Genomic DNA, 26,158 nt, shown 5'->3' on the forward strand with positions numbered 1-26,158 from the left:
AAGCATAGTGGACCGCACTGTTTTCTTCAATCACAGTTCTTGTCCAAAGCACTACACCTTAGTGCTTTACAAATTTCACCTTTTTTTAAACCCATAATACTGAAAAAGCTGTTACAGTTCACTGTCGAGGTTAACAATCCATTCAACAGCTTCAGCTGATGCAGTGTGAAGAGTTGTGATGCCACCAGGAGTGGATCCCTCAGAGCAGAAGTTCAGTCTGTGGGCGACGGTCTGACTTGGAAGGCCACAGTCACAATTTGAGCTGCCCCTCATTTTCCACTTGCGCAGCAAGGTCACAGGTTTCGCTACCCACGTCTAAATAGTAGCACAGAACCTCCCAACTAACACTGGCATGAAAGGAAGGAGGAGACTGCCTATTGTCCGCCATGTGTTTGAGCACCTTGGGGAAGGATCCACCATCAACTCATCATCCTGAGTTAGTCTTAACTATCATGAACTTGCTTTGAACGCACAGTCTTTAGCATAAAACTCTTGGCCTAAGTTATAAAATCATTGCAATTTCAATCATTTTGTTTTGCTGCAAAGATTCTTACAGCAGCACTCAAAGGGTTATTGACCATAACACGTTCTTCACTGCAGTACATTTCATGCAGTGTCAGCTACAAATAACAGATAGTAGCAGCGCAGGATGTGCCAATACTCTTACAAGACTTATAACAATAATGGTACCAGCATAATACAACTCCTAATCTAGAGACGTTATTTTCAAACCATCCCATCTGCTTTCAATAATCAGCAGTGGTTGAAACCACTATGTATTGGTTCAGTTCAGTCATTAATGTTAACCATTTACTGATTACCCCAAAGTGCTTTTCAATTTTTTTTGTGTAGGTAATATAACTAAAGAGAAATCTAATAAAATAAGTGAAACCTAGAGTTTGAAAGGTTGGTATCAATGCCTGTCAAAGTCCACCGACAGTATCACATGCTGTGTCACTGAGTAAGCTTTCAAAGCCAGTAAAAGCTGCCAGTGAGTATTTTTTGAATTATTTTTTCTCAGCTGTAGGTATTGTTTACCTGAATGGCATTTATTGCCTGTCCTGTTTTTAATACAACTGAGTTGTTTGTCAGGCCACTTCAGAGGGGTGGGCCATTCACTAAAGGGTATTAAATGAACCAGTCAGATTTATGACAAGTCAATAGGTCCATGGCCACATTTACTGATACCAGTTTCAACTGAATTCACATCTTCGTACTGCCATGGCAGGATTTTAATTCACATTCTCTGGATTATCGGGTAAAAAACCTGCGTGTGGTATATGTTCCAGTTGTGTTCCATTGTCCTTCGGGATAGAGGGTAATATATAATGGGGTTCCCCAGGGGTTGGTACTAGGACCGCTGCTTTTCTTGAACTATATGAATGACCTAGACTTAGCTGTGCAGGGCACAACTTCAAAATTTGCAGATGACACAAGACTTGGAAATACCGTGAACGATGAGGATAGTGATAAGACTTCTAGAGAACTGGTGGAACGAGCGGACACAGTGCAGATGAAATTTAATGCAGAGACGTGTGAAGTGATACATATTGGTGGGAAAATGAGGAAAGCCATTATAAAATAAGGGGTACAATTCTAAAGGGGGTGCAGGAGCAGAGAGGCCGGAGGGTGTTTGTGCACAAATTACTGAAGGCGGCTTGGCAGGTTGAGAAAGTGGTTGACAAAGTATATGGCATCCTGGACTTTCCAGCCCTCCCTTCCCCTCCACCAGGGGCGGGTTTCCCTGCGGCAGGGCCGGAGAGCCATTGAAACCTCCATTCACGTCGGGGGGACCGGGAGACCCCGCCATCGGGAAGGAATGGAAAACTCCAGCCATACAGTACAAAAGCAAGGAAGGTATGATGAACCTTTATAAAACACTTAGTTAGGGTTAGTCCTCAACTGTGTCCAATTCTGGGCACCACAATTTAGGAAGGATGTGAAGGCACTGGAGAGGGTGCAGAAAAGATTCAGAGAAATGGTTTCAGGGCTGAGGAACTCAGTTATGTGAATAGATTGGCAGAGCTGAGACTGTCCTTCTTACAGAAGATTGAGAGAGGCTTTCAAAATCTTGAAAGGTTTGGACAGAATAGATAGAAAGAAGCTGTGCCCATTGGTGGAAGGGCCAAGAATCAGGGGACACAGGTTTAAGCTGATTGGCAAAAGAACCAGAGGTTCAGGAAGAAAAACATTTTTTTACACAGCGAGTGGTTAGGATCTAGAAAGCGCTGCCTGAGAGTGTTGAGGGCAGGTTCAATCATAGCTTTCAAAAGAAAATTGATAATTATCTGAAGAGAAAAAATTTGCGAGGCTATAGGGAAAGGGCAGAGAGGAGCGGAACTAGCAGAGTTGCTCTTGCATAGAGCCAGCACAGACACAATGGGCCAAATGGCCTTCTTGTGTGCTGTAATCATTCCACGATTCTATTACTCCGACCTCCAGATTACTAGTCCAGCAACATAATCACTACCGCTATCATATCCGCTCCTATTTTACTGGTTTCAGTTACAGCTCTCTGTGTGAACATGTGCGTTGACTGTTTGCTGAGAATAGTGTGATGGGGAGGGGGTAAGTCAGGTTTCAGAATTCCATCTATTTTTAAATAAATTACGTTTTAAAATGTAATTTCGTTCAATTCAAGTCAAACAATTTGACCTATTACAGCAGCATTATCTTGCCAGTGGCCTTTGCAAACCAAATATTAAACATTCATTGTTCTGCGGTGTTACAGCTGAGAGAATATTTTGAACGTTCTAGTTCAGGTTATTTTGTAACATGTGAATTTTTAATACAAAGTTCTGCTCTGTAGTGCCGCAGCTGCTGCATTTTATTGAGGTATAAGGTGCAATAGCTACTTGCAGATTCATTCTTCTGTCTAAAAGACAACAACATGGAGGCAGGAAGGAAACAGGAATTAAGATTTCAAAACCCCTTTTGGAAAATGTAGACCCAGTTCTTCATGTTTCTCAAAAACTTAACTGTTCACGATTGAAAAATATATTCTTTTGAACCGGAGCGAGAACTAATTACGAATAAAACTAAAGTAACGAACACTAACATGTCAGGTTACCAATATCAATTAAGCAGTCAGAAGGGTGACTGTTAATTTCAGCTCTGCATTGATAATTATACCCCTGCAGCCAGATGACTGGAAGAGCATCGAAACCCTTGAGCCGCTTAAAAAAAATAAGATTGTGGCGTGTGTCCGGCTGCGAAACAGTTAAAGAAAATAATCTCCCTCTAAACATTTATGCACAATACCTCCTGATAGGCCTCTTTGGATTTCAGAGCTGCAGCCATCTGCTCTTGTGTGTATGGGTAAACGACCGAGCGGTACTGTGTGCCAATATCATTTCCTTGCCGCATACCTGCACATCAAAAAAGGGAGAAGGTTGATACATTTAGCCCTCAGTATGTAATGTACATGTAATAAGTCTCACCATAAGTCTTTTCCAGTTCATAATAAATGCTCAGTGGACGGAAGGGATCAGCAATGAATGGGGTGTGCTTGTTGTCGAGTGCCTTTGATTAAAGCAGTGCTGCTAATTATGAAATATTCATGGAAAACATGGTTCTTAGTGCTTACCAACACGGAATGCAAATTTAGGATGTTGCGTTAGAGAAATCTAAGGCAATATAAAGGAAATTCCTCTTTTATTAAGAACTAGGGTGGGGGTGGGGCGCTCATTATTCCACCACAATTAATGACCTGCAAACAAAATCGTATTCCCGGTAATCGCACATTTCAGAGCCAACATTGAAATAATTAACAACCTGCAAAAAAATATTCTGAACAAAAAAAAAAGGAAATTCACCTTTTCCTATTGTTCACAGAGAATTACATTCAAGCCAGTGTATTTTTTAAAGGTGCCAAATTTGAATCGTTTGCTCATTTCTCCAGGATGGTTCAGGGTTTAAATTGCCTTGAGGAATGCAAATACATGTTAATGTTCAGTCAAAGCTATTGTTTGAGGAAACCACTTTACAGCGCTGGTGCACAACAGGTTCGGGTTTGAAGGTGGTACCTGCTTCGTGGCATTTGCATCAGTTATACTGCCAGCGTCGAGTCATGCCCTGGCCAGACAAAGTGGTGCTTGGCACCATGTGTACTTGAATCCATGTCCACTGGTGTCAAAAGCTCAGTTAATCCCCATATTGGTGACACGCTAACAGGGCATTTGAGTCTTTGCCAACATGTTTAATAAGTTCCTAGACAGTCCAGCAAACTGAGAACTTTTTTTTAAAGTTTGATTTGCATAGATTTGCAGTCAAACTATAGAGGAAACATGGGGCAGGATTTTTCTCTGAGTGGGTGGGCACACACGTGTATGATTACATCGGGTGAGCATCCCGACATCATCGTGCACCAGTGTGATATTTCGGTTGGCGGGTGTGTGTGGGAGTCAGAGCCACGCCTGCCATCAATGACCAGGTCAGTAAAGGCAATTAAAAAGGCAATTAAACTGGATTTTACATTGTCCGTGCAATTTCGCAATCATCGCATGGGCAAAACGGGCAGCCACCAATTTCAAAAACCTCATCCAAGGGCAGGATTAACAGGATCAGCAACTTTGCCAGTGTGAGTAGATGGGGTTTTGGAGATAGTTTGCTGCTGGTTGCTTATTGGTATTTGGCAGCTTCATCTCCGCTCGGGGCTTCATTGTTAGCATTTCCAGGCTTCATTTCAGGACTTATTGGTGTCTGCAAGGCCCCCAGAGGATTCAGACCATGTGGACGCTTCCAGGTATCAGACAGCCTTCCCTTACCCTGGTGATGGGGATTGTGGTCTCCGCTGGTGGCACCTCCTCTGAGGATGAAGAGAGGGGCAGAAGGGAGAGGAGGCCAGGTATCCCAATGCAGCTTCCAGGGGAGGGACCTGTGGGAGGAGAGGCGCAGGCACAAGGGGCACAGGGCCAGCAGGAAGCCCAAGGTGGAAGGGGCTGCAGAAGATGCCACTATCCTGCTGCCAGGGTTTACAGGCGGTGATGCAACTACCTCAAAATGCCTGAGGTCCAATGCCAAAGGAGGCTCCGCCTCTCAAGGAAGGCTGTGGCCTTTGTCAGATGATCGGCCCTGAGATCAGTTCCCACTGTGTGGGTGGACACCTCATGCCAGTTGCTCTGAAGGTCACAGAGGCCCTCAACTTTTATGCCTCCGACTCTTTCCAGGGCTCAGTGGGGGAATCTGTGTGGAGTCTCCCAATCAGCTGTTCACAGTTGCATCAAACTGGTGACAGAAGCTCTGTTCAGGCGGGTACTGACCTTTATCCTCTACCGTACGGACGAGGCCAGCCAGGCTGAGTGAGCCAGAGGCTTTGCAGCCATTGCTGGCTTCCCCCGTGTCCAGAGTGCCATAGACTGTACACATGTGGCCATCAAGGCACCAGCGGGTGAGCCCGGTGCCTTCATCAACAGGAAGGGCTTCCACTCCATGAACGTGCAGATAGTGTGTGACCACAGGATGCTGATTCTACAAGTCTGTGCAAGGTACCCAGGCAGCTCCCACAACACCTACATCCTCAAACACTCCCAGGTGCCGGGGCTCTTCAGTGCTCCAGCCCGGCTGGATGGATGGCTGCTGGGTGACAAGGGCTATCTGTTGAAAATGTGGATCATGACGCCTCTCCGCCACCCAAGAGCAGAGGCAGAGAAGCGGTACAATAGGAGCCATGGCACCACAAGGGTTGTGACAGAGAGAACCATCGGTCTTCTCAAGATGCGCTTCCAATGCCTGGACCGTTCAGGGAGGGCACTACAATACCCCCCAGAGCGGGTGTCACATAGTGGTTGCATGCTGCACTTTCCACAATCTGGCACTGGCAAGGGGGGTACCCACTGGAGGAAGAGGATCTTGATGCAGCTGCACAGGTCACAGAGGATGAATCCAGTAGTGAGTCAAAAGTGGAGCATGGTGAGGAGAATGAGGAGGGCGTGGAGGCAGACCTCGGTAACCTCCAGGGAGGCAGGAACACCAAGGACCTGGATCTAACGCTCCTTCAGCTAGGCTACCAAGGATCTGCTTCCACCTCATGCCAGGGCTACCGCCTCCATCCCGGGTATCTGAAATGTCCCTTTCCTTTGAACCCAAAGTCCACTCAGTGCCAGTGCAATAAAGTTTAGAGCCACTCACGTCCAGCATTACATACTGGTGTACCCTGCACCACGGCGGATGTCCTCTGGGCCGTGGAGCCTGTGCTGGCCCCGCCTGGGAGGGAGCGGCCAGTGGCACAGCTGGCACCTCCCCAGTCACCTCAGCCTCACGCGCTACACCACGCCATGGCAACTAACCTCCTCCCCTGTCCTCTTGGTGAGGTGCGGTGACCTCCTCCTCCCACCTCGGGGGAGGAGGGTGTCCCCCTCCTGGCAGCCACCTCCTCCAGGGGGACAGTGAGGTACTCACCCGAAAGGCGGGGACCGAGTTACCCTCCCGACTGCAGTGTCCCAGCCCCACTCGACCCCATAACTTCAATATTGGAGATGCAGAGGGGACGTTCTTCCAATGGCTGCCTTCTAGGGGCAGCCTGTGCCAGTTTTAAACCAGCCGCCAGGTCACCCTTGGACCCAGCGGCCAACGGGCACCTGCCCCCCACCCACCCCCCGCCCACCCCTTGCTGACTATTGTGGAGCCACATTTCATGCTGGGTGGGCCTCAATTGGTCAGCGTGAAGTTGCGGGCTTGGGCCAAGCGCGGTTGGCAGCCCGTTCTCCAGCCAATCCCAGGCCCACCGATCGCGCCCACCTGAAAACTCTGCCCATGAAGTAATCTGACAAGTGCTCTTACCTCACCAGAATTCAATCTAGCTAAATTCACCTTCCGTTAAGCTCCACGAGCCTACTTCAGATCGACAAAATAGTAGCCAGAATTTTACACCCCCCCTCCCCCCTCCAGGAATGGGTTGGCAGGTGAGGGGGTGTAAAATCGGGTGGAATGTCGGGGGCCAGCGTGCCCATCATCTACTAGCCTCCACTGGAATTGTACAGTGGTGAGATAGATGTCAGGCAGCCCTCCTGCCTTTGGGCCAACTGAGGTCCTTAAGTGGCCAATTAACTGCCATCTTAAGGGCCTCCCACTGGTATTTTAGCTGGTAAATGCTGAGGGCTGGGGAGGGCCCTCCTGTACGAGGATCCTGTGCTCAATGAAGACACCCCCTATGGGAATGGCTGCCCTCAACTTGTTCTCCCCCCTCCCCACCCCTGAATCTCCCCCCTCTCTCTGGGACGTGCCCAATGGCCTTGACAGTATGTCCCCAATTACCCTGTGCTCTGGCTCCCCACATGTTTCTTGTCAGGGTCTGCCCGCGGTCCCAGCAATCGGCACTGCTCCTGTTGGCACTGCTGGGACCAGCGCTGTCAGCCATCTGATTGGCTGGCAGTTCTTGGGGCCACGACATCCTCTTTCGTTGGGGCGGAGGTCATAACCTCAGGCAGTTAACTGCCTGACGGTTGTAGTGCAAGGGTCACGGCCTCCCAGACCTGCAGAGGCAGGCGTGGCCTCGACATTTCAGCTGGTGGGCAGAGCCACCGCCTCCGTGAAGTATTCTGTCCAACATCTGCAGCGTTTTGCTTTGTATAAATGTAACTGGTCTGTTGGGTCCAAAATATTCATCCTCTAAAGATTCACCTTTCCAGCATTGGGCGATACATCAGTTGGGGCCTTGGTCTTCTCCCTGCCCTTATAGCATTCAATGGGCAACCAAACAAGGTGGGAGCACAGCAATAATCAGACTACCTTACATGCTGCCAAATGTCAGATACAACTGAAAGTGCAATGTTAAAGGATTAACTTTATTTAAATTGTTCTTCATTTACATTCTCAAAAGTTTTTCACTGAAAAATGTCTCCACAGGTTTATAATTTGGATTATCTGTAAGTTTGTCAATACAAGTGACAGAACTCTATGCTGTCCCGCACAATGCCTTGATGCACTGTGCACTCCACTGCAATAAAGTGCAGATGTGCCACCCATAAATTAAACCCCACTCTATAAAACATTGTGCAGCAAGCTGACTGCAAAAACTGCACATGAAAGCTAACTGTAAGGAATTGATACATGAGAGCAACATCAACAAAGTCTCACCTCCGCCTTCAAGGTAAATAAATTTGCAATGGATTGAAACTTATCCTGGAATGGAAATAATACCATGGATGAGGGGCTTCAGTTATGTGAAGAGATTGGAGAAGCTGAGGTTCTTCATCTTAGAGGTGAGATTTAATAGAGGTGTCCAAAATCATGAGTAGTGTCTGAACACGCAAACAATGACGGACAAGAAAACATCCACTGGTCTGTCCAGCAAGATATGAAAATTAAGATAACCAGAGGAGTTGGTTTAACATAATTAGCAAAAGAACCAAAAGGGAGAGGACGAGAATTTTTTTAATGCAGTGAGCCCTTATGATCTGGAATGCATTCCTAGAAAGGTTGGTGGATGCAGATAGTAACTTTTAAAAGGGAACTGAATAAATACTTGGAAAAGGAACAAAAAAAACGCAGGGCTATGTGGAACATGCAGGGGAATGTAAAATATACCAATGCATTCTTTCTAATGTACTTAGTTTTGAAAGAAATCAGGTATTCACATCAATCTTGCAAACAGAAAAATAAATAAAATCAACATCTTTCAGTTATGGAGGCTCCACATCGAGGTTTATAAAACACATGAGTAGAACAAGCAGACCTAGCTTTGGGGAAGAACAGTTTAATAAAATCAAGCGAATGATGGAGGTGACGTATAATAAGAGCTTACAAAGTTATTGAGTTGGCATTCAGAGACACACGGGTGTACAAACAGACACAAAGGCAGAGGATGCGATGAAGGATTAATGACATATCATATTTAAAACTTACTGGCAGCACCATTGCCAGTTTTGGTCTCACTGGTAAAACGGTGATAGCAAACAAATATTGCTTGTATATCAGCTGTTCCTTCACAGCTGAACAGGCAACTGCACACAACTAAAGGTGGTGGTGTAGTCTTAGAAATAAAAACGACAAAGCATTGAGTAAGAACAGAATTTATGACAGAACATAACACCTCTGCATTGTCACACCATAAAGCAGTCTTTCCTGACAACACTTATTAGTGATCTGGGGACTGAGAATAATAACTGCAAATTTTATGCTTTATTTAATAAAGAACCTAACACCTCTACCTTTCTACAATTTGCATACACATAGAATAACACATAGCAATCTATATTTTAGCAATAATCCTTTGATGCTAAAAACAGGAAAGCTGTTGTTATTACACATATTTTGTGCAACATCACCTTCTTGTTCATTTCAGTTAGCATTAAAGAATTTTTTTAATACTCAATATGTACCAAGTAATATTACTCACTAAAACTATGAATATCTACGGTGTAAGTGATGGTTTGGGATGCAGTGCAACAATGGAAGCAAATTCAATTGGGTTTGAGCAAGTCCAGAAACCAAGGATAATGCCCAGAGAGTATCCTTCTATTCCTTTCTCCCTCAAGTGTTTACCCAGTTTCCATTTGCCTCAACCACTCCCCGTGGTAGTGAGGTCCAAATGGGAGAAGGGCTGGTTTGTACAGAGGCTGATGCTGTTTTCTTTCATTTCTAATTTCAAATCCAACTCAGAGCAATGAAATGAAAGCCTCTTCTTTCTGCCACTTCGAATTATTTGGGCTGACTCAACTCAGTTCCTAGCAGGAATTTTGTTTCCTGAAAGCAGCACAAAATAGTTTGCAAATGACAATAAATTAACAATGTTATTCAGAGACCACAAGAATAGCAGGCGTGACAAGTGGGAAGATTCATACTAATGCAGCAGTGGTAATGCATCATATTAGAAGGACCTTGATTCTACATCTTTCCTGCTGTGTAACTAAGTTCTCAAAGGCAACACTGAGTGCCAAAAGCTTGAGAAAAGTGCTCTATTCAGCAGACATCCTTCAATTTAATAAGTGCAAAAATCCAGTTCAAAAGCATGTAGATGAAAAAGTGCACATACAGTACAAATAATGACATAACATCCTAGTATATATAAAAAAACATGTAGGATTTACTGGACCCTGGATTGCCAATTATTCTTGACTACCAGAGCTCCCATTGAAACATTGCCTGGTTTCAACTAACTCCTATCTAATTACAGAAAGCAGTTCTCAAGCCAACTGACTAAACCAATTACAATCTAGAGAATATCCAAAGGGGCAAGTGAACCTCAGCATTTTTTTCCTATTGGCATAGGTTTAAAAACTGTAACAATACGTGGACAGATCTCTATTTGCAAACTCGGCCCATCACAATCCAAAAGAACAAAATGCTCCCTTACCAAAAAAATTAACACTATCAGGTTAAAATGGAAACTTCTTGATCTGAAGCTCAAGGATAGGTGATGTGCAGACGTCAACCTGCACTATCTGGAGATAAATGATTTCTCTACCCTGAAGAATGCTATATAGTGTTTGGGGCTATATTACACTTTAAGTGAGTGTGAAAGGTACACTTAGAAATAAAGCAGTTTATGTCAAACTCCAATTATTAGGATACACATTTCCTGGTAGTAAACAGGTAAGAGGGAAGAGACAATAGAATGGAGTCCAGAGTTAAAGCCAGAGATTGCGTGATGGACCATAGTTGACGTAGATGGGGTGGAGTTGATACGGAGTATCGACAAACTGTTGTCAAAGTTTGGAGACAGGTGTGGTTTCTCAGCTTCAGCTTCATCCTGGCCAGAGATTCACACTTCCAGGTTGAAGTGCACTTCTCCGCTGCTTCTGGATCTTCTCGTGATCCAATATTGTCAAAATGTTTTCCTGCCCACAACCTATTTTGCACACCTCCTAGATCCTCGTTCCCGTGGAAATACCTCCATCAGTATGTTCTCTTTAAAACCTACCTCTTTGACCAAGCTTTTGACCAAATATCTCACAGGGCTCGGTGCTAAATTTTGTTTGACGACACTCCTGTGGAGCACCTTAGAATGTTATAGATTGAAAGGTGCTACATAAATACAACTTGTTGGCATTGTCACTGGTGTCACCTGAACAGAGGTTCGTGCTGCAGCATGAACAGAGCCTGTTACATAAAAGATGAGCATTATAATAAACTTGACAACCACAAGCTGTGTTGCTCATATCTTGGTTCAAAGCTAGATCTGTGGCTCCAGCAAATTATATAGCACAGTGACAGCTTCCTTAGTGAAGCGAAGCACGTCACATATTGCTCCTTAGTGAAGTAGGAGAAGTGCTCCCCAAAGATTGCAGTATAAGGGTCTAGCATAGAAAGGGGTAATGTGGAACTGGATACAATATAACCCACGGTGTGATGTAAAGGAACACATGACCCCAATCTAGAGGGCAGTCTTGTACTGGACAGAGACATGAGTAGAAGCAAGCATGGAGACAGCTTCTAACTTAGACTTTATACTGCATATATGTATATAGTTACTAGCAGTTAATAAACGCTTATTGTTCAACTATACAAGACCCAGAATCTCTTGATGAGACCTGCTGAACTACACACAACACCTTACAACATAATGTGCCCTCTTCACTGCTGCTCCTGCTCTCTCTTGTCTTCTTGGTTGCCCCCCATCCACCTCCAGACCTATAGGCAGCCCTACCAGGCTCCCCATGTCTTCTGCAGCCACAAGCAACCACAAAAAAAGCAGCACTCGCAAACATTTGTCATTAAAGGTCAGAATTAAGTTATAGAAATCAGAAAATAGGCCCAAAAAAGGTCTAGAGACTAACCAGCTGTGTAAAAAATATATACCATCAATTAACATGTGTTGTGGTTGTTTTGAATACTGCAGGTGAAGAGATCTTCCCACCTCTTAGTGCCACGAGTTGCATGTTTAGCACATGGTGAGCCAAGCACTAGAGCGTACGTAGGCTAAGGGGATGTGTTATAAAAGAACACTATGAATAACAAAATGGTTTATGATTTGATAATTTCCATAATTCTACCTTTTAACATTTCAGCTTTGCAAATCACTTTTTTATAGTAATAGAAAATCTGGGCATTATATAAAAACTGTAAAGGAAACCCAATATTGAGTTGACCAGACTCCACAGTATCACCCCTCACCAACACTTACATACCCAAGATTTATTTTGTGATATCAACCCACTGAGGTCACAAGAAGTTTATGATATAGAGACCAATAGTAAAAGTGAAGACATTTATGCCCTTTAATAGACTGACAAAAGCAAGTGCTGACTCTCATTAACAAAAAAAATGTTTGCCTCTTTCCATAATGTTCATCGCTGTACTGAAGTTAGGAAGGGGAAATAAACTGTATTTCAGACTTGTACATGAACAATGTCAATTGTTCTCATTCAGCCGAGGAAATAGAATCTCTTCAAAGCAATGCTAACAGCCCTGAGTTGAGCAGTCACAATATTTTTTCTGGTTCAATTGTCTCAATGTTTTAAAAAAAAAGGACTCCGCCTGTCCATTTTTTTTTCACGGTGTTTGGACCACATGTGGTTTCAAGGTTCATTTGAAACATGTTACTGAAACACTAATTACCACAGCAGTAATTAGGAATATAATGAGGAGCTGGTCTATTCATTACTGTACCTTGTGTTGGGTCGTGGTTCTCCCAGAAGACCTTGAGCAGTTTCTCAAAGCAGATTTTGTCTGGATGGTACACAACTCTGACTACTTCTGCGTGGCCAGTCATCCCTACAGAAAGACAACACAATACTAATTCAGGAGACTGTTGATAAGCCTTTAGCTGTTGCTTGTTATTTTTTACTGCAAACTGAAATGACAGCAGCACAGCAGATGAGTAATCGTTCACACACCATAATGGTCTTGTGAAATAACAATTTGTTATTTTGCTTAAACCAAACAGTTTGTAATGTTTTAAGTAAGTTCATGGAATTAATCATTTTTTGGACCCAAGGTAAACATATTATAAATTGCTCCCATAAGCAATTCAGTTCAGAGCAATTGTGAAGAAATGTAAAAAGCTTCTCTTTTATGTTATAATTTTGTTTACAATTAAACAGAAGAGTGTTAAGAATTTAGTACTCTACCAAAATGTCTCCCCAATAATTTTCAGCATTCAACACAACTGTTCATTCTTAGTTCTGGTACCTGTATATGGGACAGTTGCCAACAAGATAATCCATTGTTTACTTAGTGTCTATTTCTCATAGAAAACACTCCCATTCTCAGTGGATTAACGTAATTAGGCTAAGAGATGGAGCTAGTTAGCTTTCGAAAAGGCAACGAGTGAGAACAGAACCAAATAAAAAGATTAGAAGGTTGGCATTTCAGTGGTTGTTCAGTTGATAGGGTATTAAAGGAATAAACAGTAGTTTTCTCTTTTTTCAGAAATCAAATCTAAATCTGTATTTCCAAATTTTAAAAATCTCTGTTAAGAGGTTGAGCGTACAGATCAAGATGAAAATGCATCGCCCAAAGATTGGCGAGCCAGTTTATAAATCAGGCCTGTGGTAGTTACCATATATATAAAACAGTTCCACCCTGCTTGTGTGGACCACTCAATTCTATTCCTTTGTCTAGACCTTGGACCTTAAATGTGAACCAGTTCATTTATGGATATCACAGTTTAAACCAATACCTACGCTATGGTGCAAAGTGGGTAAGGAGGCAGGTGCAAAGTCGGTGACATTGATTCAGGATGTTGGAAACTGTTACAGAATTCTAAAATTATAAATGGAATTTTGTAAGAGTTTCCAACATCCTGAATCAATATCACCTAAACCCAAGCCAACTTCAAACTGCTTATCAGGAGGCGGGAGTTTTTACTAACAGCTAATGTTCCAATAAGTGTTTTACACCTTTTACATGATTCGTTTTAATCTGAAGCAAATTTAAAGTCAGAGCTATGGTGCAAATGGAACTTTCCATTCACATTCACTCAGTTCTCAATAAAAGGTGCCATTTGGCAGCATTCCCACCACAGTTCCAGGTCCTGGGAAGACACCAGATTGAATCTTCACTGCAGCTATGAAGAGTGGACGTGGGCTGCAGCCTGTAACTCTACAAAGACAGCATGCTGTGAATTAAAGAAATGTAGGGAGGTGTACCATCATGGCTATTAGGCTGTGATAAAATTACTTCAGTATAACATTGTTTGCACAATGTTCCACGATCTTTTACATTTAACAAGGCATATGTTTAAGGAGAGCAAATTTCAAGTGCACTGCTCTGTAGAAACTAATTGTTAGGGAAATACAGTTTCTTTTTTGTTTAGGAATAATCCTCCTCGATCAGGAATACCCAGTTTACAAACCTTATCATCCATACCATCTATGTTTGGCCTTGCCCACTAAGCATCTTTGAAAAGGGATGGCTAGGGGTTCTCAAGTGACCAATACTCCCTCGCTCTGCCTTAAATAGTCTCAGCAGAAGCTTAAATATCAATACAACAGAAGATTAAGAAAAACTAAGGAGTAGTCATTGAGTCAAAGGGTGACAATAACTAAAAGCACTATGCACCAATGCGCAATAATGAAGACATTTTAGACCCCCTAATGTCCTGTGAGGCAGGGAACTTTTCCTCATTCATAGCAATAAACACCAATTAAACAAACATCTCATGAAGCAACTCAACAGTGATTAAAATCAAACCTTTGTTCTGTGAAATGTGCGTGTAATTACACTGAAGCAGAAAGTTTCGCAGTCCATGTAAAAAATATACAGTTAATGACCAGATTATTATACTTTTCTTCACCTCTATCAACATTCCTGTATTACTAGTTATCAAAGCAGTTCAGTTTAATCTGGCTGTTCATTAACTGCAGAAACTGGTCAGTGCTGTACTTCCAACTGCACTCACTAACCTACGGTCAATATAAAACATTAGCGTGTCCAGTAGCTATAACCCTGCAGCAGTTTTTGTCAGAAATCCAAGGTGAATTAGAATAGAAAGATGTGTTAGTCATTCAGTCATTCCCATCTACCCCAAACCAGCATCAATATAAAGATCACATGTATTATCACAGTTGCAACTTTTGACTTATAATTTCTGCTCATTACAGCTTCTTGGTCTACATTGTCAGAACTTCATGGACAAAGAGGTTGCCTCAATATTTTCAATGTTCTTCAACACAGAGGTAAGGGGCTAGTGAAGGGAAACAAAGACTATCAACACAGTCCTTTTTCTGACTTTTCAACTATGGGAATTGAGGAGGTCACTGAAAAGCACTGCTGTATCTACTGTCCCTTTGCTTGTCCAGCTACATGTGCTGATGGTTTTCTTTCTTGTAGTTCACCTTCTTATCCTTTTATCTTTTCTTATTACTCTGCATTGTCCAATTCTAATCCTTTGCACCCTCGTGTACACACCATCCCCTCAACACATGCACACTCACACACACACATACACACGCAAACAACTTCCCCATCTTCCGTTGCTTCCTGACTTTTCATCCCCACCTAAGTGCAAATTTTCTGCTTCTTAAAGCTGATGCTTAAAATCATGGAGTGCCTGTGAATGCACTGTTTACTGCATTGCACTGCACATCTGGGCTGTGCTAGGAGCACAGAAGCAGGAAATGTACTGCACTACTAGTGAGTTTACCTCCATAAACAGTTTTTAAATAAACATAAGTTTCCATAAGCCAACAAAAATTCCCTCTTAAAATGCTCCGGAGTTCATTATTTGTGCATTTTCCAAGTTTTCATACCTGTATAAAAATTCTATAACTCTCAAAAATGCTCACAAGAGAGATTTTCAAACTGAATGTTCAACAGCAATAAATAGCAATCCTTGCCCCACATACTGTACAATAAACAAAGGAAGCATGATCACAGGCACATCAGTCCACATGTTCTCCTCTATACAGATGTTGCCTGCATGTTGTTAACAAATGTAAATAAATGCCAGCCTACGGTGAAGTAAAAGATTTGACAATTCAATGTGCAGTGCATTTCATAGTCCTTTGGAAAAACCAAACAAATTCATAAATCTTCACAGGATGAGGAGATAAACATCCTTTTTTGGGTGGGATATGCTTCTCGTTGGGATTAATGCAGGTGCATGTTTTAAGAAGATTTCAGTTCACAAATGAACGTATTGCATCTGGATTTAGATCCTACAGGATGGCAGGTGACATATTAGATCCTACAGGATGGCAGGTGACATATCTGAAGCCCTTATGTTTTCATGCTTAAAATATCGAACTCTTCCAAGAGGATTAATTTGGTTTGAAAGACTGAACTATAGTAGGTTCTCAAATGTTGAAAAATATACTGATAAAAGGGTCAAAAACCAAACTGTTGAGGGCTTGACCTTCATCCTTTGAACTCTCATGGCCTATCAGTGATTTTTAACCTCTTCATTGCTGCTGTGCCCTTCAGCTGTTCCCCCAGCAATACAAGTGATGGAAGGCTGGGTACAGAATAGTGCAGTTCAAGTCAGAACCAGCTTGTGTCCCGCTGGGCTTTCAGTCTAACTCCTCGTGGTGCAGCATTGGAAAGCCCATGTTTAAAGTTTGTTTTTGGCACACTCAGCTTTTTGCTTTTGAAGCTATCTGCTGCCTTTAACTAGTTTTTCAAAATTGACAGGTATGATTACTGAAGTTCCTGCTGATTAGAGTGAATTAGGAGTGGCATGAGACCTTACAGAATTTGGGATTATAACTTTTAACAAATATCGGGCTCGTGATACCAGGTTACTTTAGATGGTAAGTTATAAAGGAAATCACAATCATCCATAAAATGTAACAAATTAACAGTCAGGTTTAACACAAAACAGTCTGGAATAAACCACTTAAAATGACCCATTCTTTGACACCACATTTTAGCCAGTATGCTTAAATGGAGGACAATTAAGCCAAACAAGACTCTTCAGTTGCTGGTTAAGGTTAAAAGTATCAGATTTACATTCAAAAGAATGCAAAATAATGTTAATTTTAGCTCTGTACATGGAGTAATAGCCACCATTTCTTCAGTGATCCCAGCCTCAGCAAATGACCAGTCATCAATTTAATTTGATTTTAAATAATTCCATTAACCAAAGTAACAATGCGGACAATGCAAAGCAATCGAAAGCATTGGTTATGGCCTTACTATGTCTGTCAGGAAAAAGGCAGCTGTTGTGTTCACACATTGTCTGTATGCTGTTGTCTTGAATGATTTGTATTCTTTCAGATGATCATTTGTCGTAAAGCACTCAGGTGGTAAAGCAATCAACCACGCCACAGTCCGTAGGATATAAAAAAAAGATTTGTATGATGGAGAGCTTGTGATCACAGCCAGGACTCAGTTGTAGCGAACACAAAACAGAAGCACCCTGGCTCTTCAGTGTTGACTTTTGGAATCTTTATTAACAATCACAAAGATATCTCTGAGAATCAAGCTCGGAAGCAGAGACTAAAGCTCCTTCTGCTCATCCTTACGCTGTCTAGTTTGCCCCTCTTGGCCTTAAAGCAGTACGGAGTATGGGATCCCATAAACTAATCAGCCAGCAATACAACCGCATTATCAAGCAGATTGTTACAATGTCAGCGCGAGTTTCTCTTCGATAGCCCAATGTGCTCGTACTGCATAATTTATTTATACCACAAAAGAGAAGCACATTCTTCCATTTTTCCCCTACAGCCTGAACATTTGTGTGAGCATTTGATTCCAGAGTGATAGATTATCTGGTGATGTTGAGTGATGCAGTTACAGACTGTTCCTTAAAGGTTACATTGTGCAATAGTTCCCAGGCTTCCATCTAATTAAAATTGCAAAGCATGTTGACAGGAAATGTAGCAACGAATCACTGCATTATTTATTCCCAATTTCATTTTTGTAAAGAATGTTTACTTAAGTAGCAAAAAAGAGTTCTCCTGACGGCTTAGTGAATAAATGCGCCACCTAATGTTGTACTGAGTCATAGGGGCTGATTTCACAACCTCTGCTGGGTGGGTAAAGGGTTGCAGTGCTGCAAAAATTGTGGGCCTGAACCAAAACACCCCTTTGGATGCGATCTTTGCATGGGCAGCCCAAGCGAATGAAAGAGGAAAGACTTGTATTTATATAGCGCCTTTCACAACCACAGGACTTCCCAAAGCACTTTACAGCCAATGAAATACTTTTGAAGCATAGGCACTGTTATAATGTAGGGAATGCAGCAGCCAATTTGCACACAACAAGCTCCCTCAAAGAGCAATATGATAATGACCAGATAATCTGTTTTGGTGATGTTGATTGAGGGATAACTTAATGGTCAGGTCACCAGGATAGCTCCCCTGCCTTTCTTTGAAGTAGGGCCATGGGATCGTTCATGTCCTTCAGAGAGAGCAGATGGGCCCTCAGTTTAATGTCGCATCTGAGAGTCAGCGCCTCTGACAGTTCAGTACTCTCTCGGTACTGCACTGGAGTGTCAGCCTGGATTTGTGCGCTCAAGCACTGGGGTAGGATTTGAACCCACAATCTTGTGATTCAGAGGGAAGGGTACTACCAACTGAGACACATTTGGCATTGCCAGATTTTGACCAGATGTCATCGACTATTAACTATTTCTTTCTCCACAGATGCTGACCAACTTACCGAGTATTTCTAGCATTTTGTTTTTATTTCAGATGTCCAGCATCAAACATATGAACAAGGAGGCCATTCGACCCCTCGAGCCTGCTCCGTCATTTAATAAGATCATGGGTGACCTGATAGTAACCTCAAATCTGCATCCCACCTACCCCCTGATAACCTATCACCCCCTTGTTTACCAAGAATCTATCCACCTCTGCCTTAAAAACATTCATAGACTTTGCATCCACTGCCTTTTCAGGAAGAGAGTTCCAAAGACACACAGCCCTCAGAACAAATGTTGCCTCATCTCCATTTTAAATGGGTGACCCCTAGTTCTAGATTTTTCCACAAGAGGAAACATCCTCTCCACATCCACCCTGTCAAGACCCCTCAGGATATTATATGTTTTAATCAAGTCACCTCTTACTCTTCTAAACCCCAGCAGGTACAAGCCTAGTCTGTCCAACCTTTCCTCTTAAGACAACCCACCCATTCCAAGTATTTGTCTGGTAAACCTTCTCTGAACTGCTTCCAACACATTTACATCCTTCCTTAAATCAGGTGGCCAATACTGTACACAGTACTCCAAATGTGGTCTCACTAGTGCTTGGTATAACTGAAGCATAACCTCCCTACTATTCAATTCCCCTCACAATAAATGATACTATTCTATTAGTTTTCCTAATTACTTGCTGTACCTGCATACTAGCCTTTTGTGATTCATGCACTAAGACACCCAGATCCCTCTGCATCTGAGTGCTCTGCAATCTCTCATCATTTAGATAATATGCTTCTCTTTTATTCTTCCTGCCAAAATGGGCAATTTCACATTTTTCCACATTATGCTCCATTTGACAGATCTTTGCCCACTCACTTAACCTAACTATATCTTTTTGTAGTCTCCTTATGTCCTCTTGACAACTTACTTTCCTATCTACCTTTGTGTCATAAGCAAATTTGGCAACCATCCCACCCATCCCTTCATCCAAGTCATTTATATAAATTGTAAACAGTTGAGGTCCTAGCACTGATCCCTGTGGCACACCTATCTTGCCAACCTGAAAAATACCCATTTATGCCTGTTCTCTGCTTCCTGTTAGCCAGTCCAATCTTCTACCCATGCCAATATGTTCCCCCTACACCATGAGCTTTTATTTTTCGCAATAACCTTTGATGTGGCACTTCATCAAATGCCTTCTGGAAATCTAAATACAGTACATCCACCAGTTCCCCTTTATTCACAGCACATGTTACTTCCTCAAAGAACTCCAATAAGTTGGTTAAACATGATTTCCCTTTCACAAAACCATGTTGACTCTGCCTGCTTACCTTGAACTTATTGCCCTACTATAGCTTCTTTAATAATAACTTCTAACATTTTCCCTATGACAGATGTTAAGCTAACCAGCCTATAACTTCCCGCTTTCTGCTCCTTCCCTTTTGGTATAATGGAGTTACATTTGCTATCTTCCAATCTAATGGGACCTTCCTTGAATCTAGGGAGTTTTGGAAAATTAAAACCAATGCATCAACTATCTCACTAGCCACTCCTTTTAAGACCCTAGGTTGAAGTCTGCAGCATTTTGCTTCCATGTTGCCAGCTGCCTACTTGTTTTGGGTGGAGAGCTCCTTACAAAATGAAAAGCACAGCCCTATGATGTACATAGGATCCCAATGGATCAGAAGATATGCTGTGCGCATTCTGCTTATTAGTGCAAGGCAATCAACCCTGTGCTCCTTAAAGGGATTGCTGCAGGTCATTCTAAAACCAGGCAGGTTTTTGTTTCTTTTTACACATCTTTTGAGGCCAGGAGGAGCACAAATGTTTCCCCATGTCCTATAAAATCTTTCCACCAGCGGCCAGACCATCGATGTCCCCCACTCCCCTGCCATTGTCTCCCTGCTCTGTTTAACACCCAGCTTCTAGCTTGGATCTAAAACAGCACTGCTGGGCCTCTTGGGCCCATCGCAGTTGGCGACCTTCAGCACTCGTAACCCGCTGGTTAAATGTAAGCTAAGTATGGCCATCAAAAATGTCACTCTTGCATTGCTGAGGACAAGGCGCGTGGTGGAACCCCATTACCCACCTGGTCTCTGTCCAAAGTGAAAATTGGCCACATAAGGGCTCGGACTGATAAATCTTCAATTTCAGGTTTACCCGTAGTTAGCAAGGCTTTCAGCTGGGGCAGCAGTTAGGATGCTATAATCTGGGCCAAAGTTGAACAAACTGCCAATGGTAATTATATAGAATCACATAGACGGCAACTTGGGTTAGATACTGGAAGCCTTTCAGCACCTGTGGAGCTGTATTCCCAAAAAGAACTTTCATAAAAGAGAGGAAAAATACAGAACGAGAAATAAATAAAATAGCAATACAAACAGTCGTTTGGCAGCACAGAAGAGTATTGCTCAAAAAAAATAGAAACATTCTGCCGAAGATTTTCATCCTAAACTCATTAGGACATTTCTCAAGAATACAAATCCAAGGGAGACAACCAATTTGTACTGTATGAGAAGGGAGTGCTGACTGGTTGGCAAGTGGACTTTGATTGGTAAAGGAGTTGCCATGGAGAATACACCAGAAAGCTTCAACAAAAACGTTTATTTTTTCAGCAATACTAAAATAGCAATACAACTAACTTTGAGATCATAACTTTTATTTCTTTACAGCCCATCTACACTGTTGTTCTAGCCATTCAGAACCCAAGGACTCTAACGTGCCATATGACAATCAACTAGCTATCTAAAAGAGTTCTTATGATTTCATTTGAAGCAAATTGACTGCAGTAAGAGAATTTATAATCATAAACAGAGCTGCAGGAACAGTCATATTGTTTGATGGAAACTAACCAGAGCAGTAGAAAATGTGTACAAAATCCATTAAAAATAACTACATATGTTCAGTTGTTTGAGAATAGTGAGCTGAGGGATAATCATATGTTGACAAAATTTAACATTATGAAACTTAACATTCAGTACAAATAAAACACGCTGGTGATGATAAAATATATAAAAACATATCATAATAGAAGTATTTAGTATTCAGAAGGTTATTTAGAAAAAGTTTTTAGATAAGGTTATTTAAAACTCACATGTTAATACACTGACTATAAAAGAGTACACTGTAAAATTTATGGCATTTGGCTTCAATTTTTAAATCTACTTCAGTTTCGGTAGGATATTAATCTCATACAAACTTCACTGCCTCTCTGGGACTGTATTAAAAAAAAAACAAGGCTTTGTTTTTTTTTACTGCGTTTATACAATTCCCTTACTGTAGAAGGCTTGAAGCAAGTGATTCACAAGCAGTTTCAATCTGAATTCAGCACCTTCCATGTGGATAGCTCCAGCCCAGTCTGAGAACAGCACATCTGTTCATTTTTATCTGTGAGGATGGGCTGGATTCAAAGGTTGAGCTGCATCAGAATAACCCAGAAAATATCTAAACGCAGCCTCCATGGTAAACATTTTTCAAGAACTAGTAATCACTTTTATTGATCTGAGTAACCTTCGTTTAAATTTCTAAAACCTGGTTGCCAATTGGTTGCACCTTCGTGAAATGTCCCTACCTTCATAATTGTAATCTGATGCCTCGAATGTTTTTAGTTTTAAGTTGCTTTCAACTTACACAAACAAAATTGACTGTTGAATTTCATTATTTTTAACTCCTTGAAATGATGAACTAGGGTAGAATCAACAGCTGATGGCATTCTGTAAATAGGGATTTTTTCTAAAAGTAAGTAAATGCATCTTTTTTTTAAAAAAAAAAGCTTATGAAACAGTTAATGCAAGTCTTGAAAATGGCAAATGGCAATGGCAAATTATTCATTTTAACATGTTTTACAAATAAAGTAGAAAATTCCCAACTATTTATAAAAATGATCTTTTTCTTAATTCCTCGACAGTGGGAAAATAAAATATTTTAATTGGAGGAATTGCCTCTTGGGCTTACCTCTAGTGCTGATAACCATATATTTCCTTTAAATGTTGGAATCCCTTTTTAAAATATGTATTTTTCTCCCCTTGCCCTTAGCACAGTTCCTTTGCACCATAAACCATCCATTGCTGAGACAGTGAGACTTGCCTTCAGCCCACTGCCTGCACCTTCCTTTAAACGCCAGTGGCTTTCATTCAGTGGCAAAGCACCTGCCCTCAAGTTTAGTGCCACTCCACAGCATCATGATTGGTATTTAGAATACAACATGTGAAAGATCCCAGGACTCACCATCTTACAGTGCTGCATATTGCAACCACCATGCCACCCAATGAATAAGCATTCTTTCTTATTGCAATAGCTAAAAATGATAGTAGAGCAATGGAAACAGCATTATTCACTTTCTTTGGTAGAAAAATATATGAGACAATAAAGCACTTTTTTCCTTTAGTGTAAAAATGTAATAGTATCACAAATGAAATTATGATTTTAGAATCAGACTTTAGTGTGAGTTTGATAGGAATAAATCTTGAATTAATCCAATCAGATACGCAAAACATTTTATTTATTACATATCACACACTTTATTTCAACATTTATGCTGAAGCCTTTAGGGGTCTCATATACAGTCACAGGATTTATTGAAATCGGCTATTCAATCTTCCTGTGGCCAATAGTCAATTATTTAAAGCTATTAATAAACTGCCCTGTGGTTGCTGCCGTACTGCATGCTGTGCACTATTTTTACAGCCTTTGATGCACACCTGGGCTTTTTGCGTATTCTCAACATCACACAAGTACATTTCGTCTTGTGCACAAATAATCAACGGGAAAATCAAAGCTAACTGTCATTGCTGTCCTTGGCTTGTCAGGTATTTGACAATTCTATGACAAACAAATACCATTTGTATCCTAAATAAATGGGCTTGTATGTGGCTTTTCTTTTTTAGAAACTGCATTCATTATTAACCTTTAATGAAGTTTTAACTATTTCAATAACATAGCAGTTAGGTGTAAACAAAATACATCTTTAATGCATATACAGTTAACAATAGATTGAAGGTTTTGTTTAATACTTGCGAACTGACACATTACAAATGGAATGCATAATATAGTGGGTCAGTGCACAGGAGATTCCAGCTACATTCCCTGGCCTACACTGAGCGAGCTCACGTCAATTAAGACAGTTGGGTTTGTGGGGTGGCTGGGATGTGGTGGTGGGACTGGGAAACCATAAAAATTAGGTTTGTGCTCCAGGCTAGGAAAGGCAACAAAAAACAACATCAACCAGGGTGCTTGCTTCAGACATGTAACCAGCAACCATTATTGGAAAGTGGGTGGGTGGATCTCAGGTGATGAGAGCACCACCAACAGATCAGGGTAAATCTCTGAGGAACCAAACACATCCTGCTGTACAATCCGGTAACAGATAGGAGGAAGAGGTTCCATGAACATCTCCATCCTCACCATGCTAGAGTCCAGCACATGAAGTTTTTGATAGCACCTTCAGCCAGAAGTGCCTACTTGGCATCCGCCTAATATTCTACCATCACAGATGACAGTATCCAGTCAATTTGGTTCACTCCACAAGGTTTTAAGAAATAGTTCAGTAAACTGGACATAGTAAAAGGTTATTTACACTGATAACATCCCAGCTATAATGCTGAAGGTCTGTACACCACAACTCTCAATTCCTTTAGCTATCTAAGCTAAACTTAGACTACCCAAATATATTCTTCCCAGAAGAAACAGTATAATTCTAAAAGATAAATGTAACTACCACCCCAACAGACTTCTCTCAACTGTCAATAATATGGTAATAGGAGTCATCAATGCTGGCACAAATTGACATTTACTCAGCGATCATCTGTTCACCATTGCTGAGGTTGGGTTCCTTCATTCAGGCATGGATGTGAGCTGATGACCAGTGGAAAGGTGAGAGTAACTGCCCTCTACATCAAGCCAGCATTTTACTGATTATGGCATCAGACAGTCCTGTCAAAATAGAACTCAACTGTGGTCAATAGTGAGCCCTCCAGTAACTAAAGATATACCTGGCACAAAGTAAGGTAGTTGTGGTTGTCAGAGGTCAATGATCACAGCCCTAAGACATTGCTGACAGAGAACCTCAGAGAAGTGTCCTTACCAAAATATATTCAGCTTCTTCATTAATGACCTTCCTTCCATCATAAGGTCAACGGCGATTCCACATTGTTCACCTTCATTCATAACTATTCTAATCATGAAGGAACACATGCCAGTCCACAGCAGGATCTGGATAGCATCCAAGCTTGAGTTGACAAATGACAGGCAACATTTAGATGCCAAGAAATAACTATCTCCAACAGGACAAAAATTTGACCGCCCCTGACCTTAAAAGTTACAGCCCATCGCCATCAACATCCTGGGGATCAAAATTGACCAGACCTTTAACTGGATCAGTCATATCAACACCATGGCTACAAGAACAGAGCAGAGCCTCAGCACCCTGTGACAAATGGCTCACCTCTTTATCCTTAAATCTTCTCTATTATCTACAAACTCAAGTCAGGAGTCTGAAGGAATACTATCCATTCACCGGGGTGGGTGCAGGCACAATGACAATCAAGAAGCTCAAACATTATCAGATCAAAGTAGTTCTCTTGCTTGATCTCTGTCATAGCCTTATCACTGGCGTACTGTGACTGAAATATGAACAATCTACATGATTCACTGCAGCATTTCACCAAGGTTACTTCAACAGTATTTCCCTTCCCTGCGACTTCTACTTTAAGAATGACAAAAGCAGCAGCGCCACAGGAATATGATGATCTCCAATTAATATAATATGCTGATATCAGAACATGGTAGGGAATATAGGAACAGCCCTTCAAGCTTGTTTCATCATTCAATTGGCTCATGGTGAATCTGGACCTCCATTTATTTACTCACCTTTGCTCTTACCTGACCAAAAAAACTATCAACTTCAGTCTCAAAAATTTCTTTTTAAGGGAGCGAATTTCAGATTTCTGAGATTTTGTGTGAAAAATACTTCCCGATTTCATTCCTGAAAGACTTCCCTCTAATTTTAACATCTTGCTCTCTTGTACTTGATTCTGCACCAGAGGAAATATTTTTCCTGTATCCACTCCATTGGATTCGCTTAAACATTTAAAATATCTTGATTAAATCACCTGCTAAACTTAGGCTAAGTTTTTGCAACCTGTCCTCATAATTTAACACTTTAAGCCCTGGTATCATTTGGTGAATCTGCATTGTACTCTTCCCAAGGCTAATTCCAAGTTTCACTGATCAAAATTCAGCATAAGAATTGTTAGGTTAAAGACCTTTCAGATGCCAAGAAATAACTTTTTACACCAGGACAAAACGTTGTCATTTTCCCTTGACCTTCTATGGCACTACCATTGCCGACTCCATCCTCATCAACATCTTGGAGATCAAAATTGACCAGAAGTTTAACTGGATCAGTCACAACAACACCATGGCAACAAGAACAGAGCTAGGTTAAAGACAAAGGTAATGTTTGATGTTAACTAATCATAGCAACCAAACACTATCAATTAGTCTACAAGAGGCCCAAACATAGAATCATATAGCACAGAGGGAGGCCATTGGTTCAACTGAACCTGTGCCAGCCTTCTGAGAGCAGCCAATTGGGCTCGCTCCCTTGCTCTCTCCCCAAAGCTCTGCAAAGATTTAAAAACAGAAAATGCTGGAACTACTCAGCAGGTTTGGCAGCACCTGTGGAGAGAGGAGCAGAGC

At 41.7% G+C, this 26,158-nt stretch overlaps 1 protein-coding gene across 3 annotated transcripts in view; it reads right to left on the reverse strand.

Moving 5' to 3' along the window:
- The window catches only part of msraa (methionine sulfoxide reductase Aa), a 385,986-nt gene that overhangs the window by 93,951 nt on the left and 265,877 nt on the right, over positions 1 to 26,158 (reverse strand). For all 3 annotated transcript variants that reach the window (XM_078541424.1, XM_078541426.1, XM_078541425.1), the window contains exons 4-5: positions 12,550 to 12,654; positions 3,262 to 3,368 (exon numbers count right to left, since the gene is read on the reverse strand). In XM_078541424.1, the coding sequence (XP_078397550.1) occupies positions 3,262 to 3,368; positions 12,550 to 12,654 (212 nt within the window). The remainder of the gene's footprint in view (positions 1 to 3,261; positions 3,369 to 12,549; positions 12,655 to 26,158) is intronic.

Source organism: Cetorhinus maximus, chromosome 5 (genome assembly GCF_964194155.1).
Source record: "Cetorhinus maximus chromosome 5, sCetMax3.hap1.1, whole genome shotgun sequence".
Classification (NCBI taxonomy): Eukaryota; Metazoa; Chordata; class Chondrichthyes; order Lamniformes; family Cetorhinidae; genus Cetorhinus; species Cetorhinus maximus.